At 34.8% G+C, this 19,676-nt stretch overlaps 1 protein-coding gene across 5 annotated transcripts in view; it reads right to left on the bottom strand.

Moving 5' to 3' along the window:
* LOC130449268 (solute carrier family 26 member 6-like) overlaps positions 1–19,676 on the bottom strand; it is a 38,125-nt gene that overhangs the window by 2,574 nt on the left and 15,875 nt on the right. For 4 of the 5 annotated variants that reach the window (XM_056786978.1, XM_056786979.1, XM_056786977.1 and 1 more), the window contains exons 2-12: positions 16,599–16,708; positions 14,797–14,957; positions 13,532–13,643; positions 13,175–13,353; positions 12,065–12,229; positions 11,905–12,009; positions 11,661–11,794; positions 11,440–11,602; positions 9,142–9,318; positions 5,900–6,172; positions 5,541–5,841 (exon numbers count right to left, since the gene is read on the bottom strand). In XM_056786978.1, coding sequence (XP_056642956.1) covers positions 5,541–5,841; positions 5,900–6,172; positions 9,142–9,318; positions 11,440–11,602; positions 11,661–11,794; positions 11,905–12,009; positions 12,065–12,229; positions 13,175–13,353; positions 13,532–13,643; positions 14,797–14,957; positions 16,599–16,704 — 1,876 coding nt within the window. In that variant the 5' untranslated portion in view covers positions 16,705–16,708. Of the gene's footprint in view, positions 1–5,540; positions 5,842–5,899; positions 6,173–9,141; positions 9,319–11,439; positions 11,603–11,660; positions 11,795–11,904; positions 12,010–12,064; positions 12,230–13,174; positions 13,354–13,531; positions 13,644–14,796; positions 14,958–16,598; positions 16,709–19,036; positions 19,256–19,676 lie in introns of those variants that run through there. The other variant, XM_056786975.1, reaches the window with a different exon arrangement.

Genomic DNA, 19,676 nt, shown 5'->3' with positions numbered 1-19,676 from the left:
TTATTTTTCTATTGACAGTGACATAATGTCGATTGCATTATTTTTTATTGACAATTGACAGTGACATAATGTCGATTGCATCATTTTTGTATTGACAGTGACATAATGTCGATTGCATTATTTTTCTATTGACAATTGACAGTAACATAATGTCGATTCCATCATTTTTGTATTGACAGTGACATAATGTCGATTGCATTAATTTTTGTATTGACAATTGACAGTGACATAATGTCGATCGCATTATTTTTGTATTGACAGTGACATAATGTCGATTGCATCATTTTTGTATTGAGAGTGACATAATGTCGATCGCATTATTTTTGTATTGACAGTGACATAATGTCGTTGCATCATTTTTGTATTGACAGTGACATAATGTCGATTGCATTATTTTTGTATTGACAGTGACATAATGTCGATTGCATTATTTTTGTATTGACAATTGACAGAGACATAATGTCGATCGCATTATTTTTGTATTGACAGTGACATAATGTCGATCGCATTATTTTTGTATTGACAGTGACATAATGTCGATTGCATCATTTTTGTATTGACAGTGACATAATGTCGATCGCATTATTTTTGTATTGACAGTGACATAATGTCGTTGCATCATTTTTGTATTGACAGTGACATAATGTCGATTGCATTATTTTTGTATTGACAGTGACATAATGTCGATTGCATTATTTTTGTATTGACAATTGACAGAGACATAATGTCGATCGCATTATTTTTGTATTGACAGTGACATAATGTCGATCGCATTATTTTTGTATTGACAGTGACATAATGTCGATTGCATCATTTTTGTATTGACAGTGACATAATGTCGATCGCATTATTTTTGTATTGACAGTGACATAATGTCGATCGCATTATTTTTGTATTGACAGTGACATAATGTCGATCGCATTATTTTTGTATTGACTGTGACATAATGTCGATTGCATTATTTTTGTATTGACAATTGACAGAGACATAATGTCGATCGCATTATTTTTGTATTGACAGTGACATAATGTCGATCGCATTATTTTTGTATTGACAGTGACATAATGTCGTTGCATCATTTTTGTATTGACAGTGACATAATGTCGATCGCATTATTTTTGTATTGACAATTGACAGAGACATAATGTCGATCGCATTATTTTTGTATTGACAGTGACATAATGTCGATCGCATTATTTTTGTATTGACAGTGACATAATGTCGTTGCATCATTTTTGTATTGACAGTGACATAATGTCGATTGCATCATTTTTGTATTGACAGTGACATAATGTCGATCGCATTATTTTTGTATTGACAGTGACATAATGTCGATCGCATTATTTTTGTATTGACAGTGACATAATGTCGATCGCATTATTTTTGTATTGACTGTGACATAATGTCGTTGCATTATTTTTGTATTGACAGTGACATAATGTCGATTGCATCATTTTTGTATTGACAGTGACATAATGTCGATCGCATTATTTTTGTATTGACAGTGACATAATGTCGATCGCATTATTTTTGTATTGACAGTGACATAATGTCGATTGCATTATTTTTGTATTGACAGTGACATAATGTCGATTGCATCATTTTTGTATTGACAGTGACATAATGTCGATCGCATTATTTTTGTATTGACAGTGACATAATGTCGATCGCATTATTTTTGTATTGACAGTGACATAATGTCGATTGCATTATTTTTCTATTGACAGTGACATAATGTCGATTGCATTATTTTTCTATTGACAATTGACAGTAACATAATGTCGATTCTATCATTTTTGTATTGACAGTGACATAATGTCGATTGCATTAATTTTTGTATTGACAATTGACAGTGACATAATGTCGATCGCATTATTTTTGTATTGACAGTGACATAATGTCGATCGCATTATTTTTCTATTGACAATTGACAGTGACATAATGTCGATCGCATTATTTTTGAATTGACAGTGACATAATGTCGATTGCGTTATTTTTGTATTGACAGTGACATAGTGTCGATTGCATTATTTTTCTATTGATAATTGACAGTGACATAATGTCGATCGCATTATTTTTGAATTGACAGTGACATAATGTCGATTGCATCATTTTTGTATTGACAGTGACATAATGTCGATCGCATTATTTTTGAATTGACAGTGACATAATGTCGATTGCATCATTTTTGTGTTGACAGTGACATAATGTCGATTGCATTATTTTTCTATTGACAGTGACATAATGTCGATTGCATTATTTTTTATTGACAATTGACAGTGACATAATGTCGATTGCATCATTTTTGTATTGACAGTGACATAATGTCGATTGCATTATTTTTCTATTGACAATTGACAGTAACATAATGTCGATTCCATCATTTTTGTATTGAAAGTGACATAATGTCGATTGCATTAATTTTTGTATTGACAATTGACAGTGACATAATGTCGATCGCATTATTTTTGTATTGACAGTGACATAATGTCGATTGCATCATTTTTGTATTGAGAGTGACATAATGTCGATCGCATTATTTTTGTATTGACAGTGACATAATATCGTTGCATCATTTTTGTATTGACAGTGACATAATGTCGATTGCATTATTTTTGTATTGACAGTGACATAATGTCGATTGCATTATTTTTGTATTGACAATTGACAGAGACATAATGTCGATCGCATTATTTTTGTATTGACAGTGACATAATGTCGATCGCATTATTTTTGTATTGACAGTGACATAATGTCGATTGCATCATTTTTGTATTGACAGTGACATAATGTCGATCGCATTATTTTTGTATTGACAGTGACATAATGTCGTTGCATCATTTTTGTATTGACAGTGACATAATGTCGATTGCATTATTTTTGTATTGACAGTGACATAATGTCGATTGCATTATTTTTGTATTGACAATTGACAGAGACATAATGTCGATCGCATTATTTTTGTATTGACAGTGACATAATGTCGATCGCATTATTTTTGTATTGACAGTGACATAATGTCGATTGCATCATTTTTGTATTGACAGTGACATAATGTCGATCGCATTATTTTTGTATTGACAGTGACATAATGTCGATCGCATTATTTTTGTATTGACAGTGACATAATGTCGATCGCATTATTTTTGTATTGACTGTGACATAATGTCGATTGCATTATTTTTGTATTGACAATTGACAGAGACATAATGTCGATCGCATTATTTTTGTATTGACAGTGACATAATGTCGATCGCATTATTTTTGTATTGACAGTGACATAATGTCGTTGCATCATTTTTGTATTGACAGTGACATAATGTCGATCGCATTATTTTTGTATTGACAATTGACAGAGACATAATGTCGATCGCATTATTTTTGTATTGACAGTGACATAATGTCGTTGCATTATTTTTGTATTGACAGTGACATAATGTCGATTGCATCATTTTTGTATTGACAGTGACATAATGTCGATCGCATTATTTTTGTATTGACAGTGACATAATGTCGATCGCATTATTTTTGTATTGACAGTGACATAATGTCGTTGCATCATTTTTGTATTGACAGTGACATAATGTCGATTGCATTATTTTTGTATTGACAGTGACATAATGTCGATTGCATTATTTTTGTATTGACAATTGACAGAGACATAATGTCGATCGCATTATTTTTGTATTGACAGTGACATAATGTCGTTGCATTATTTTTGTATTGACAGTGACATAATGTCGATTGCATCATTTTTGTATTGACAGTGACATAATGTCGATCGCATTATTTTTGTATTGACAGTGACATAATGTCGTTGCATCATTTTTGTATTGACAGTGACATAATGTCGATCGCATTATTTTTGTATTGACAATTGATAGTGACAATTGAAGTTACAGAACACAGTCTAAATATCTTGAAATGTCACTTACCAAGTGAAATCATTTCACGTTTATCAGAGGAAATTATATTTTAACGTTGGCAATCGTGTGGTATTGTTTCCCTCGCGCGCGTTTACGGGATTACACGGAGGGAGGTTGAAGCAAAGGAAAGCGAAAGTAATCGTGCCGAGGGATGAACAGTACCTGTGTCTTACTCAGGTGTCCCGAACAATGCCTGGCGAAAACCAGGCAAGAGCAGGAACCATGACAAATCCTCCTCTCCCACCACAGAATCCACTACTCTCAAAGTATCTGTTTCTACCTATGTCAAAGCTCTAATCGGAACTTTTGACAAGCTCCGGCTCAAACGTCGCAATATCAGTGATGCGGAGGCTTCCGAGACGGCTAAGGGGATAAAGGCCCCGGAATCTAAGTTTGCCTCGGCCACCAAGCCTCCTCCACCAGAAGATCCAGTTGAAGCAAAGAACGCCTGGTTGAACGATTTGTGAAATTGCGTCAAAGACGGTCATTGCCTATCCGAATCTTTCACCCCCCCCCCTTACCGGCGTTCCACAAGGCTGCATCCTAGCCTCACTTTTATATATCAACTGTATGTATGATACCACAGTTCTTCATGACCCATTAGGTAAAGGTCCAAAGACGATGCAGCCTAAAATCCCAAAATCGCCTGAACCAATTTTCGGATTGATGTAGTAAATGGAGGGTGACACTCTTAATTTCTAAAAGCCATCGTCTTCAATCATCCGAATTGTCCACCACAAAAACTTCCTTTTGAGATTTTGGGGAGAGGGGCTCGAGATCCGCAGAGAAGCCGTTTATCCGGGAGTGAAATTCACTCACACTCTCAATTTGGCGGCCGATCTAAATAGAGTAAGGAGAGGAGTCTGTCTCATCAAAGCGCCCGGAGGAAAATTTGGACGAACCATTATCAGGTGTAAATTCAGCTCCAGTAACCCCCAAGCCCGCTATGTGGTTCGTACCATCGATCAAACAACTCCGCTGCCAAAGAAACCCTTCTAACCCCCAATATGCGACCCCTCGGCTCAAGGTACAAGAAAAACCTCCTCTAACCACCCCTCTGGCTGCTAGCAACAGCGTACGAAGACCTCCCTATAACTTCCTTAACAAATTTTCCCATATCAATAAGTACCACTTCATCGATCGTCGATGTTGCAAGTTTTCTGCGGTTTTCCTGTAACCAAGTGATCCGGTTCACCAGCCAAATGGCCAGACGAAAAAAGAAAACAAAAGTTACAAAAAACAAACCATAAAAAGCTTCCAAAACCGAAAAGAGTTGTTTTTGCTCACTAGAGGTCTCTTTTAGTTTTCTTCTGGCCAATGGTCGTTCCTTTCCAGCCGGGAATAGCAAACACAACCCCCGCCCAGCAGAGGATCAACTCCTATATCAGGGCCAACTCCAACAAACCTTTCTCCTATAACAAATTTTCCTTATCCAACTTAAATAAAAATTTTTCCAACGAATCTTTCTCTCTCTCTCTCGCGGAGTTACATTGCGAACGGAAAGAAATAGAAAAGTAACCAAAGAATTTAAATAAATTAGTTAAGTGTAGGGTGAAGTGTTTAAATATATTAACATTACGATACGAATAGTTAGGTTAGGAAAAAATGGGATACCTGAACATCCGGAAATCAACATGTGGATGTTTAACCGTTTATAGTCATCTTGTAAACTCCTGAGAAAATCTACGCCGGCTGGATCGACGAAAGTGAGACTGGAAAAATCCAAGATTACACATTTCAATAAAAGTTCCTCTTCGTCTTGCAATCCTTTTTCGGTTAATTTCGCTCTTCTTCTCAATGTAGCCGCGGCGTCAAGTTCGGTTTTCTTAACGAGTAATTCCTTAAAACTCGATCTCGAAGCGAAACTCAAACCGCCGGAATAATGGAAAATCTTGACGCCGTCTATTTCTTTAGCCTTGAAGAAAATAAGAAATTCTATTTCGAAATAAATTCCGGAATAAATAATTGCTCACCCCTTTATATCTCTTGATATCGAGGTATAAATCTGTATTGGGTACGATTCCCAAAAGGCAAGTGTACGGTTTGTGACCCTGTATGAAGATACTTAATAAAGAGATGGCGACACCGGCTGCTAAACCGTAACTTATTTGAATGAAAAGCGTTACTGAAAACGTTATTATCCAGACGACGGCATCCCATCTACTCAATCTCCAATATCTCGGCAGAGATTTACATTGAAGAAGCATCCCTTTTAGAGCAACTACTATTATACTAGCTAGTACACACTGCAAACGAAAAATATCAAATCAAAAAAATTAATTACAATATCTCAAGTAGAATTAAACTTGGCAACATAGTATAAAGTTTTACAGTAAAACCTTGCCCAGGAAATTTTTGTTTTTAACTAACGCAGTTTTGAGAGATTTTTGATTAGCTTTCATGTCAAAAGTTTTGTTTTAGCTTCCCGAATTGTTAGTTACAGCGTTGCTTGGCTAGCATCCGGGGAAGTACCCGTGGTGGTGGGCAAAGTCAACTTTGCCCACAGATAATGTTTTTAGAAAGCTTTCTGCACGTATGGGAGATGAATCGAACGAATATGTTTTAAAATAAATTTTTTATGTCATAAAAGAGTTTGTTAACACTAAGTTGCAGTTTTACTGTTAAGGGAGTTCTTCTGGTTTCTGGGGTCAAAAAAAGAGCGCCGGGCTGCTCTAAAAGCCGAAACCATATCTCCAAATCTAACTGCTACCTGAACCTTTTGTGAATTAGGCCTAAAGTTTGTGAGTTAATTTATGAGGATATGTCCAAAGAAGGATCATTGAGCTCTGAAGCACCTCCGACTTTCTCGTTGTCATAATCTTCAACGAATCTATCCTGAAGACCTTGGAAACCATGGGAGAGACCATAGATAAAGGATACGATGAGCGGCGTGATTGGTCTCGGATTGACCGTTCAGAAAAGCGCACGAATGATGTTGAAAAACAATTTCGAATCGCGAAAAGGGAAGACGGAGGAGATCTGCGTAACTTCCAAGAAGATGAAGGTCTATTATATGGTCTAAGCATAGCAGATTGACGGTGAGATGAAATTTTAAGTTCAAATCACATGCGCGAATTTTCAAACGCGTTTTTCTTGAAACTACTGAACAGATTTTGTTCAAATTTTCACAAATATGAATATTAAAACGTCGATTGGTTTCTTGTTTTCAAAAAAGCGAAATAACCGCAATTTTGGTCACCGTCTAGCGGCTCTTTTACTTGATATCTTCCTCTCGGCCACTATTAACTTTTATTCTATTGTATACTTTGACTTCAAAAAATTTGTAAAGTTTATTGCGTTTTCTTCTATCAAAGTTGCTCATTATGCTGCTTCTGCGTCTTCTTCTATCACAAACATCAACACAGTTGCTTATTTTGCTACTTCCTAGTATTCTTCTATCACAGATATCATCACAGTTGTTCATTTTGCCGCTTCTGCGTCTTCTTTCATCACAGATATCATCACAGTTGCTCATTCCGCTACTTCTGGTTCTTTTTTTATCACAAACATTATCACAGTTGCTCATTTTGCTACTTCTGCCTCTTCTTTCATCACAGTTGCTAATTTCGCTACTTCTAGGTCATTTTCCATCACAGTTGCTCCTTTTGTTGCTTCTGCATCTTCTTCTATCACAGATATCATCACAGTTGTTCATTCTCCTGCTCGTGTCTCTTCTTCTAACACAGATATCATCACAGTTGCTCATTCCGCTACTTCTGGGTCTTTTTCTATCACAAACATCATCACAGTTGCTCATTTTGCTGCTTCTGCGTCTTCTTCCAACACAGATATCATCACAGATGCTCATTTTGCTACTTCTGCGTCTTCTTCCATCACAGATATCATCACAGTTGCTCCTTTTGTTGCTTCTACGTCTCCTTCCATCACAGATATCATCACAGTTACTCATTTTGCTACTTCTGCGTCTTCTTCCATCACAGATATCATCACAGATACTCATTTTGCTACTTCTGCGTTTTCTTCCATCACAGATATCATCACAGTTGCTCCTTTTGTTGCTTCTACGTCTTCTTCTATCACAGATATCATCACAGTTATATTAAATTAATATTTCACGTTGTTTGACTTTATATCAGTCTCTTACCAATGAATTATAGCTGCCCTTAACAAAAATTCCATGAGTAAATTAAGCAAATCCCTAATCTCAAACTTTTTTCAACATTTTTTTGGCAGCATAAAAATGAAAATAACAAAGTTTCGTAAAATAAACAAGAAAAAAGTGGTCAGTTAATAACTGGCAATAATTTTTATATGAAAAGAATTGCAAGTGCGTGATCTTGCATGAAAGAATCAGATGAACTTCATCTGCGCATGCTTTTGATCAAGAAAATATTGCGTCATGCATTGCATCATGTCAAACGGCCATTAGGATACTTTAACAGTGTTGTCAAATTTATATAAAAAATGTAGTTTACGACTTGGCGTCTGGGCAAAGTTGTGAAGTTTTACTGTACTGACCTTAGGATTATTATAGCCATAATTACCCGGTCGTTAAACGTGAAAACAAAAATTCATCTATGAATGAAAAGATTTAGTGGAAAAAAAAATCTGCGCATGTTGTGTCTCGTTATTGTCAAAAAAAAAATGAAATAATGGATTAAAATTATTCAAGAATAAAAATATAGTGTGCGGTCAGCTATAGTGTACGTTTAGAATAGTAACAAAATTTTAAAATTCAATTATAATTTTTGAAAATTAAGATTTTAATGGAGAATCGCTTAAAAAGTGTAATAACTCTATTTGAAAAAAAAATAAGGTAAATAAAACAAAAAATGGAGAAGATATTGTTTATAACTTTAGCAGTCCACACACTACTAATAATAAATAATCTTAAATATAGAAATTACAAAAAAAAAATAGATTATTAAACGAAATTGGTAAAAAATTTATGTAAAAAATGGGGAATTATGGAATTAGATTATTGCTAAATATACAGGATTATAAAAAATGTTGTAACTATATAAATTTAAAATTACTAAAAAAATTAAAAATAATCTAGAATTTAATCCACAAGTTGATTTATCAAAAAACTATGTTCAATAGTATTACAAATAACATCGTTGCCAAGTTTATTTTTTAATAAATATACTATACACGGCGTAGAAAATTTTATTTCTAGCAGTAAAAAATTTTTTTCATAAAAAATATTAAAAACTGTCATTTTTTAAATTTGTTTCCATTGTACTATACATACCTTTGGTAACGTCTCAAATACAGGTCCAATCCAAAGTACAATCGCCAATAAGATACTAGCAGAAACTACCGATACTAGTTGCGTAACACCACCTACTGTTTGCTGTATCATAGATCTCGACAAGGAAGCCGTGATTGGTAAACAGGAAAAAAATGAACCGACCGTATTACTCAAACCCTTAAAAAATATGTAAAAAATAACATTTCAGTTAAATTTGTTCAGTATGAAGTTATTTACACGAGAAGAATTACAGTAATCACTCTAACAATGTATTTTTAATGTTGACGAAACTGACACCAAAAAAAATTTTGAAATAAAGTCAGAAAAGTTTATCGGTTAGTAATTACCAAAGGTACGAATCACTGTCTTAGTGGCAGCCAATATCATTGGTGAAATAAAAATAAAAATTTTAATGATAGACAAATCTAAGAATACACTTTGCTTAAAAAAAAATTAAGCATCTCCCTGTAACTTACAAAGCCAACAGGATCAAGAGGATGACTTTTGAAATTTTTAAAGAAGAAATAACAAAACTGCACTGCAAATCCTGCAATAACCAACAGTATAAATGTCCTCCAACCAATGGACCAAATTGTCATAAAGTCACTATCAAAGAAGACTTTTCATGGAATTGGTAGAAACAGATATAAATTTCAATGCCACTCTCTTAGACGTATTACAAAAGATCAGCACAGCATAAGAAGAGGTGATAGAGAAGACGATAAGGCATTCGTTTTAGGATGCAGGAGGATCAGCAAGAGAATATGAGGATGAAGATTGACTTTAGTGGTTTCGGCTCGACAGTTAGTGCTTTCCAGTGTTCATGAACCCGAGAAGCTGCAGGATTATGAATTCGCTGATGAAGCGGTTGCTACTACAGCTGGACCTTCAGATGCTATTCGTGTAAATGAGGACAATGATCTAAAAGATTGTTATCCAGAGTCAGAATCAGTCCCAACTTCTCAATAGGCGTTAGAGGCAGCTAAAATCCTCCACAAGATCATCACTTACCACCAAGATGATACAGTTGTTATAAAGAATGTTTCCTGGTTGCAAGATAAAATGAGATCATTACTATGGAAGACGAAAAAACAACTAACTTTCTTGGAAGTTTATGAACCTGAAAAGCTGCAGGATTAAGAAACCGTTGATGAGGCAGTTGCTACCACAGCTGGAGTTTCAAAAGCTGTACGTGTAAATGGAGATAGTGATCCAGATGAATTTTATCCTGGGCCAGAATCAGGTCCAACTTCTCTACATGCGTTAGAGGCAGCTAATCCTACACAAAATCTTCACCCACTACGAAGATGATCCAGTGGCTACAAAGAATGTTTTATGTTTGGAAGATAAAGTAAGGTCAATGCTATGGAAGACGAAAGAACATAACTATTTCGGAAGGGTTTCTTCATTTATTGATTAATGTGATGTTAATAATCAACATTTTAAAAATCGGTTTCGTCAATATTTTCTGTTTATAAACATGCAATCGTCAGGTATTTTCAATATTGTTATATAGAGAGTCTACTGAACTAATAAAGAGCTTAGTTTATTTAAAATTCAAAAATTTTGTAGGTAGTTTAAACATTTCAGTAAGGCTGCCATATGAGTGACAGGTATAAAATAAACACTGAAAAAATTTAGTTTTGGAGTAGTTATTTTCTTTCTACCCTCGTATGCACTCCTCGTAGCATATATTCTCTATTTACGTTAATAAATCTTCTTGATTTTTGGTTAAAAACCAAATTTCATTTGAAAGAGACCAAAGCTCAAGATGATTTATCAACAAAAACAAAAAACCTAAGAAGTAAGATACTTCGTTATTTCAAAAGCAACTCTAAGATTTATAAATATTAAATGATCTTTCCCACTTCATTTTAATATATGTACATATAATGAATGAATGTATTAATGGTTGCATATATTCCGTTATGTTTTATGTTAGTTTGCATATATTCCGCAAAGTTGGTTGCATATATCCTGGTACATTGTATACATCCACATTTTGTTGGTTGCATATATCTTGTATTGGCAACATGACACTGTCTTGTATTCCGTGAATTAAATTTGACATTTATATACCTAAAAACATCTTTTCCACTTCATTCTAATATATGTACATATAATGAATGAATGTATTAATTGTTACATACATTCCGCTACGTTTTATGTTAGTTTGCATATATTCCGAAAAGTTGGTTGCATAGAACCCACTACAATCTCTTGTTGGTCGCATATATCTTGTATTTGCTACATGACATTTACTTGTGTTCCGTCGATTGACAATTGACATTTACTTACCAAAGCTAGTAGTTCTTGATTTGAGTCAACTTCGTACATCAATTTTCGCGCGAATATGAGAGCCATCGACATGGTTATGGTGTAAGAAACCATCGTTATAATAAAAGATTCCAAGAAAATATCTGGTATAAGTTCAAAAGCGGGTAAAGTCGGTTTGGGTAATCTGAAAACAAAAAATGCGTATATAGGGGTGTTTTTTTATAAATAAATATGTTATTTACCCAGTTGGTATGTAGCCTACGACTGTTATATTATAATTCGATTCGAAATTCATGAAATAACTTGACGCTGTACCAAATACGACTACAACTAGTTCGATAGGAAATGGTATCGTAAATCTTTTCGATAACCAAGGCTAGAATATTAAAATAAAAAAAAATATGTAACTCGGATTACTATATAGGGTGATTAATTACAAAAATAGGTATCTGGAGTTTTTAGAGGGTGGTTAGTGGTGTCACTTACCTTAAATAATTCATTGTTTATGATTAAAAGTATAAACGATGTTAATGACACTAGAATGGCGTTAATATTTGCTTTCGGTATAGCAAAAATAGCATCGTATACCGCCTGAAAAAAATTATCATTTGTTTTGATACGATTTTTCGTTGTGCGGAACACTCACCAAAGGAAACTGGAAGTTTCCTCTTCGTTTTCCTACGTCTAATCCGAAGAAATCCTTCAATTGAGATCCTACTACTTGAAACGCTGATGCGCAAGTAAAACCGTTTACCAAAGTCTCAGATAAGAGTTGCGAAACCATTCCAAGTCTTAAAAGATACATAACTAACTGCAGAAAACATACAATCTGTTCAAAAATGGCGTCGAATTTTCCAGTAACACATTCGAGTGGTGTAAACAGAAAACAATAAAAAAAAAGACTGGCGCTATGGCCCACATTCCTCCAGGCATCACGGTCTAACGCTCGGCGTCTCCACCCCTTCACATCTAGATCCTCTTCGACATCATCCAGTCATCGTTTGCGCGGTCACCATCAGGCATATCCTCCAAGTCGTTTAGCAATCCGAGTCTGCAATTCTTGACTTCTATCACCAGACTGGGGTCTTCATAGTTTGTACGGCTGCGCCACACGCTCTACTCGTGTTGACCAGCCGCTCCTCGTGGCTGTTCACCACTCAGATCTCGCTAGCGTACATGACATCCGTGCCGAAAATTCGCGTTTTCGTTCCTTAGTTCGGTAAACGCGATTTTAGTAGTCGTTGGAGACGAATTTTCATTATTTTCGATCACGGGTATTTAAACGACGGGCCTACTTCGAAAACCTCCGGGGGAGTTCTTCTATTCCACGACATAACCACTTATTTTGTTTTGGACTCGTTAATGGTGAGTCATTCCACCTCCAGATGCTCAAAACTTTCCTTTCCAGTTCGCGTTTCCCCGAGTAGTTTCTCTTTTATCAACTTCGATATTTATGATTATTCGTTTTAGTGTCAGGTCGAAGAGGTCGTCTCCTTGACTGAGATCTTGTCATATTCAGAATTCCCGTGAGGTCTCCCCCGCTATCTTCACCTTGCTCTTGGTCTCGGTTAAGTCATCCGCACCGGGCGAATAAGTTACGGAGGAATGCTGTGTTGTAGATTAATAAAAAAAATGTTTTTCTGGAATCCAAGGTAAGATAATTAGATGTTAAGTCAGAAAATATGAAGATACGAAATTAAAGGGAAAAAAATGTGTTACTGGAAAATAATTTAGCGCATAAGCTAAAAGTATATACCTGTATCATGGCTACCGTAAATGTTATGGTTATGGCAACTTGTACATTTGTATATTGTGGTATGGCTTCCCCTTGACCAGTCGATATTAACGACCTTTGCGTACCGTTTTGCATTATTTCGATTGTAGTATACTGGCTCACAACTTTTCCTGTCATAAGACAAACAACAGCGAACGTACCTATGTCGAAACATGTAAAAACCCGTTAGAATATATACAGGGAATGATAGGAGTAATTATGTTGACTTAAGAGAAGAAAAGTAATAAGTAGAAACCAGTCGATTATTAAAAATTTTTTTTTCTCCGAAAGTTTATTATCGATTTGAATAGTATTTTTTTTATTTTGCGTCATACTGACCTATAGAAACGTGCCTGGATGTACCGAAAACAAAATATACCAAGACAGGAAAAAACGCCATATATATTCCTATTATGGGCGGTACATTTCCTAATAGTGCATAAGCCATTCCCTAAAACAAGGAAAAAACTTGTTTCTAACCTGTAAATTGATTCCATAACGAGAATGACAAATTCTGATGAATTTATAGAAAAGAAATTAATGAAAATTCAATAATTTTGTTGGTAGTTTTAACATTTCAGTAAGGCCGCCATATTGCGTGACGTCATAGGTATAAAATAAACACTGAAAATGTTTAGTTTTGGAGTTTATGCAGTTATTTTCTTTCTACCACCATCGTATGCACTCCTTGTAGCATATATTTTTTATTTACTTTAATGAATCTTCTTGATTTTTGCTTAAAACCCAATTTTCATTTGAAATATAGCAAAACCCAAAATTATTAAAAAAAAAATAAAAAAAGATCTAAAAAGTAAGAAACTTTATCATTTCAAAAGCAACTCTCAGATTTATTCTAAGATTAAGCGTAATAGTTTGTGAAAAAAATAGTTTTGGATAGTTTATATACAACTTTCATTATCATTTTTTTTTTATTCTTCGATCGATATTTATAGAGGAAAAATCATTGAAAATTCAAAAATTTTGTAGGTAGTTTAATCATTTCAGTAAGGCCGCCATATTGCGTGACGTTATACGTATAAAATATACACTGAATATATGATGCAAAGTAAATAGTTACTCTAAAATAAGCGTTATTATTAAACTTTGATTTATATAAAAAAAGGTAAATAAATCATGATGTAAAAATACCACGACTAGAAAACCTGATAAAGTTTTTCTTTTATCACGTCAAGGAATTCGATTATACTACAACAAAAATGGTTTGAAAGTCACTTTTACGATGTAATTATTTATATATATATAGAAATGTTTTATTTATAATTAATTTATAAATAAAAACTGTATTATAACAACACACGCTACGTTGCCGGCAACGATAACCTCGTCATCATCAAACAGACAACTGCTCAATGTTTTTATTAAACACATGACGTCACAACTGACCCGCGGTTCGTAGCTAGCTTACAAATGAAACTTCCATAGAGAAATCGAGCAAAGTCTGAAAGCTCTAAACGACGTGATGCTTTTTTTTTGTGATACACTACGATTGCGGGTCTTATAGATACGGCTATTATATTATTAATGATAATAATTAATATTTATTGTTTTTATTGCATTATTAATATTTTAATTAGAATATTTACCTGAGGTATATGCATAATAGCAACTGTAATACCGCTAATTATATCACCACTGAAATTTTTCTTCCAATTATATTCAGGTAACCATGATAATAAAGGTATTGTCTCCTTAAGCCAGGCACTGGGATTTACAGAATTACACGCCCTTCTGCATCTAGCTTTCACTGAAAACGGATGTTTACATGACAAAACAATAAAAGAAACCGAAGAAAATTCACACGAATATTATTTTGTTTATGGACGCCAATCTTAGGATCAAGCATTGCGAAACTGTGAAACTTAGGTGAATACAAAATTTAAAACTGATTCATGACAAATCCTTCTTTTCCTCCGAGGGCTCGAGGCAAACAAGGATCACGGAACCCACTACCGCCAAAGCATCGGTTTCCACCAATGTGGAAGCTCTGTCACGGCTCAAGCGCCGCAACAAATGTGGGGCGCTCCACCGCGTAGGTACTGAAGCCTGTTAAGAGGCCACGAAGCCCTGGTTCTATGTCCATCGAACGAAGCATTGACTTCAAAAACCGTAAAACTGCCATCGCAGTAGGGTTGATCGAATCTGCAGCTGGTCGTGAATCGAGCGGTACAACCCGATACCGGCTGCACGGAAAAGCAGAGCTGTAAAATATGGCGGAGGCTCGGTGATGGTGAGGGGGATGTTTTGGAGGAAGGTCGACTGGAGATTTGGTGAAAATTGAAGGAATTTGTAAGAAAGAATACTATGAAATTCTGGCCAGCGCCTGATCGACAAAAAAATTATCTTCCAGCATGACAACAATCACAAGCAATCCTCGAAGTTGTACAAAGAGTATTTGAAAGAACTGAAAAGGAAGAATGTACTTAAACTAATGATTTGGCCGTCACTGTTGCCCGACCTCAACCCGATTGAATTATTTCCAGACCAATTGGACAAGAAAGTTAGAACGCAGCACATCAAGTTACAATCGATGTCAATCGGCTATAAGTATAAGTTAATCGGCAAGATCAGACAAAAGTAGACGCCAATTGGACAGAAATGACGTGAATCGACGATAATAAACATTAGAAGACATCCATCAACATAAAGCGACAATCGACCTCAATAAACTTGAATGGATGGATGTTAAATCGACAAGATCTGACAAAAGTAGATGCCAATTGAACAGAAATGACGTGAATCGACGACAATAGACATTAGAAGACATCAATCAACATAAAGCGACAATCGACCTCAATAAACTTGAATGGATGGATGTTAAATCGACAAGATCTGACAAAAGTAGATGCCAATTGAACAGAAATGACGTGAATCGACGACAATAGACATTAGAAGACATCAATCAACATAAAGCGACAATCGACCTCAATAAACTTGAATGGATGGATGTTAAATCGACAAGATCTGACAAAAGTAGACGCCAATTGAACAGAAATGACGTTAATCGACGACAATAAACATTAGAAGACATCAATCAACATAAAGCGACAATCGACCTCAATAAACTTGAATGGATGGATGTTAAATCGACAAGATCTGACAAAAGGAGACGCCAATTGAACAGAAATGACGTGAATCGACGACAATAGACATTAGAAGACATCAATCAACATAAAGCGACAATCGACATCAATAAACTTGAATGGATGGATGTTAAATCGACAAGATCTGACAAAAGTAGATGCCAATTGAACAGAAATGACATGAATTGACGTGTATCGATCACTTGTAATTTTTGTAACCTTAAATTTTTAATTAGCGCAGTATTTTTCATTACAATTTTTTTCCATAATTCAATAATTGTGTTAAGAGGAAAAAAAAAACTTACATGTATGATATGGTTTTTCATATTCGTAGTCTCTATTCAATTCTTCGATTTGGTAAACCGGTCTTTCTACAAGTAAAGCTGAATGTTTTTCACCATCTTTTTTCATAATACTGCAATAAAAAATATATAATCTAATGTGTTTTTAAAAATAAACTGAACTATTACGTAGACTTTCACACTAGCTTGTTAATATATTTGTTGAAATTTATCAATCAATTCATAAACGGGAATATCGAATACGAGGACGGTACCAGAAGTACCTCGCCCAACAAAGAAAACACAACAACTTTAAGCTGCTCTGATGAGACGTAATAACGTCGAAACTAGTCAAAATTGCAATTGCGAGCCATTGGGGATGTTGATATCGACAAAAAAGTCGATTTATATCACGCTCTTCAGAGGGGTTATACTTCAATATTCTTTGAGGTATTAGCCAGGAAAGTAGTTGTTTTCTCCTTTGAAGAACGGCAGCATTCAATTTCGAAATATTGAATATCGAAATTATTTTAAAGGTGAATAGTAGAAATCCAGTATTTTTATACATTTTATACACCTCATTTCTATCTGACCAGCGGTTCGCAGTTGGAAGTGGGGTTGGCGCCACTTGATGGTCCCTGGGAAATGTTTAACTATATGTACCAAATAACTACCATCTTTGACGTTGTTTCAAGCCCGAACGAGGGTTGTTAAACTGCTCTGATGAGACGCAATGAAGTCGAAACTAGTCAGTAGTTACCAACCTCCCCTTGCAATTGCAATTCAGTTTGCGCCTTTTTTTTTTGATGGTAAGGAGAGGACGATGAAAAGTTTGAAGGGTTACTTAGTTAATTAGTACAGTTTCTCTTATAAAAACCTGATACCAGTAACACATCAACTTGTTCATTAAAAGGGAATTTTCCACTTGTTAAAAAAAATTATAATAATTTAATTACGAGCAAAACTGAAATGCAAATTATCAATTGATTTATAAAATAATCCCATCCATAAAATTGTTAGATGAGTAGTCAGCAGTCAAGGTAAACCTAACCTAAAACATAAAATTTCGTTATTTTTTAAAATTTTTAAAAATCCGCCAAAAGATTACGTCAAGTTCTAATCGCGTATAAAAGCATTTGGAGACCCCTCTAAAAATCTGACGCGCTCGAATACTTGTTTTTTCACCCCATGTTCAACGGACACATTGATTGTAATTAATTTCTGGATAGATTAGTAACTTAATTTGAAATAGATTTAAACTTACGCTGAGAGTTCTTATATTGAAAGTCAAAACCGAACGACGAATCGTCCACAACTATAAATATCGGTAAAAAAATATCAGAATCAAAAATTATTCTTATCCAACGACTTTTGTTTACATTCTAAATTGTTACATTAGTTTACATAACCTAGAATCTTATTTAATAAACAGAAAATTATCTGGCAGGTTATAGAACTGTTAAGTTTTTGTTTGATCCATATATTTTCGTCAAAAAAATTCCACGTTTGATTAGTTTCCAAAAGATTGACGTTATGACGTTAATGAAAAACACGTTTTTCTACAGGGTATCTCAAAAATCTTCTCATCTTCGACATTTTTCGCATCGCAGTGGTCGACCAAATTAGGTGACGACTCCAAAAATGTTGAGGAAAATCCATACTGGATAATCGATGATCCAGCAGACATAGTTAGGCAACCCAATGCGGTACACATCGCATTTTAACTGAAAATTTGGACATGAGAAAGATCTGCGCAAGATGGGTGCCGCGTTTGCTTAAAATGGAACCATGGATCCATCACTTCACATCCGTAACAAAAAAAAACAATGGGCTGAAAAGGGAAAACCGGTTCCATCTGCAGGCGTCAGTTTTTTGGGATAATTTCCATTAACTATCTTGATAAAGGAAAAACTAACAACGGCGAATATTATTGCAAGGTTTGAGCAAAAAAATCAGTTAATAGGCTAAGAATAAGATAAAAAAATCGTCACTAAATAATGACCAAACCTTGGACTTGCCTCATGATAAAGATCGAAAAAATTACGTGAAAACAAAGCTGTAGAGTGGGATCATACAAGAAATGTCATTGAATGTTATATGGACGGATTTAAGAACTGAAATGGGAGTGTATGGGCCCAGAATCGAACACTCTGAAAGCCTGGGCAATACACCAAGTAGAAATTTACGCAACCGAAAAATGTATCCAGTTCAATCTACAGAACTATCGAGATCATCATCCTAGAGCTTCAAGATCCAATATTTCAAAATATAAACCAGTTTGGGGTTGCCTAGGGATATCGGGAAATCAGTTGCGTTTGGTCTACGGCATCTTAATCACGATTGTAACAGAAATAATTTGACTTAAGTCAGCTGGAATAAGTCGCGTTCAGTTTCGATCCTCTTTAGATTATAAATCAGGCACCGCATACATAATAATAATCATATAGTTTAAAAAAGTATACCTTGAGTAAGATTGGAAAGTTTTCCTCATTAACAGGGGTTTCCTTTCCTTTTTGTGAGTTTCGCGTAGTTTTACCATTTTTTCTATTCAATTTAATTTCACTATTAACTAAACAAACTCAATACCGATTAAGGATTATCTTGTTACTGGCAGTAAATTAATATCAAATTGTTGATTTTCTAAAGAAAAACATGTTCTAGACTCAAAGACATGACGATTATAACCAATCCAAAGTTGATAATAACAAAAACAATTTATATACGATAAGACTCGTCATTATTAAAAACAAACGTTTCTATATCACGTATCAGTAGCACCGGGTTGTTAAAAAAAAAGGGTTTAAATACTAGTTACTAAATTATATTGAATCTGTTCGTAAAATTAAATGTCTTGAGGCTACCATCTTGGTGAATCTGTTCAACAATACGTTCGTTTACTCAAAAGCTATGTGGTTCCGTCTAATCCTTTCGTTGTATGGTTTTTAAAAGCCTTTTGATCATTCAAGGTCACTTATGACAGAAGCCTTGAGATGGGAAGCATCCCAAATGACACACCTAGAAGTAGCAGGACAATTTTTCAGAACACCAACTAGGATCTACTAGCCATATGGTTAAACCTTCAGTATCGCTACCAAAAAGTCA

Source organism: Diorhabda sublineata, chromosome 10 (genome assembly GCF_026230105.1).
Source record: "Diorhabda sublineata isolate icDioSubl1.1 chromosome 10, icDioSubl1.1, whole genome shotgun sequence".
NCBI classification, from domain to species: domain Eukaryota; kingdom Metazoa; phylum Arthropoda; class Insecta; order Coleoptera; family Chrysomelidae; genus Diorhabda; species Diorhabda sublineata.
The sequence above is the reverse complement of the archived record's forward strand: the minus strand, read 5'-3'. Positions and strand labels throughout refer to the sequence as shown.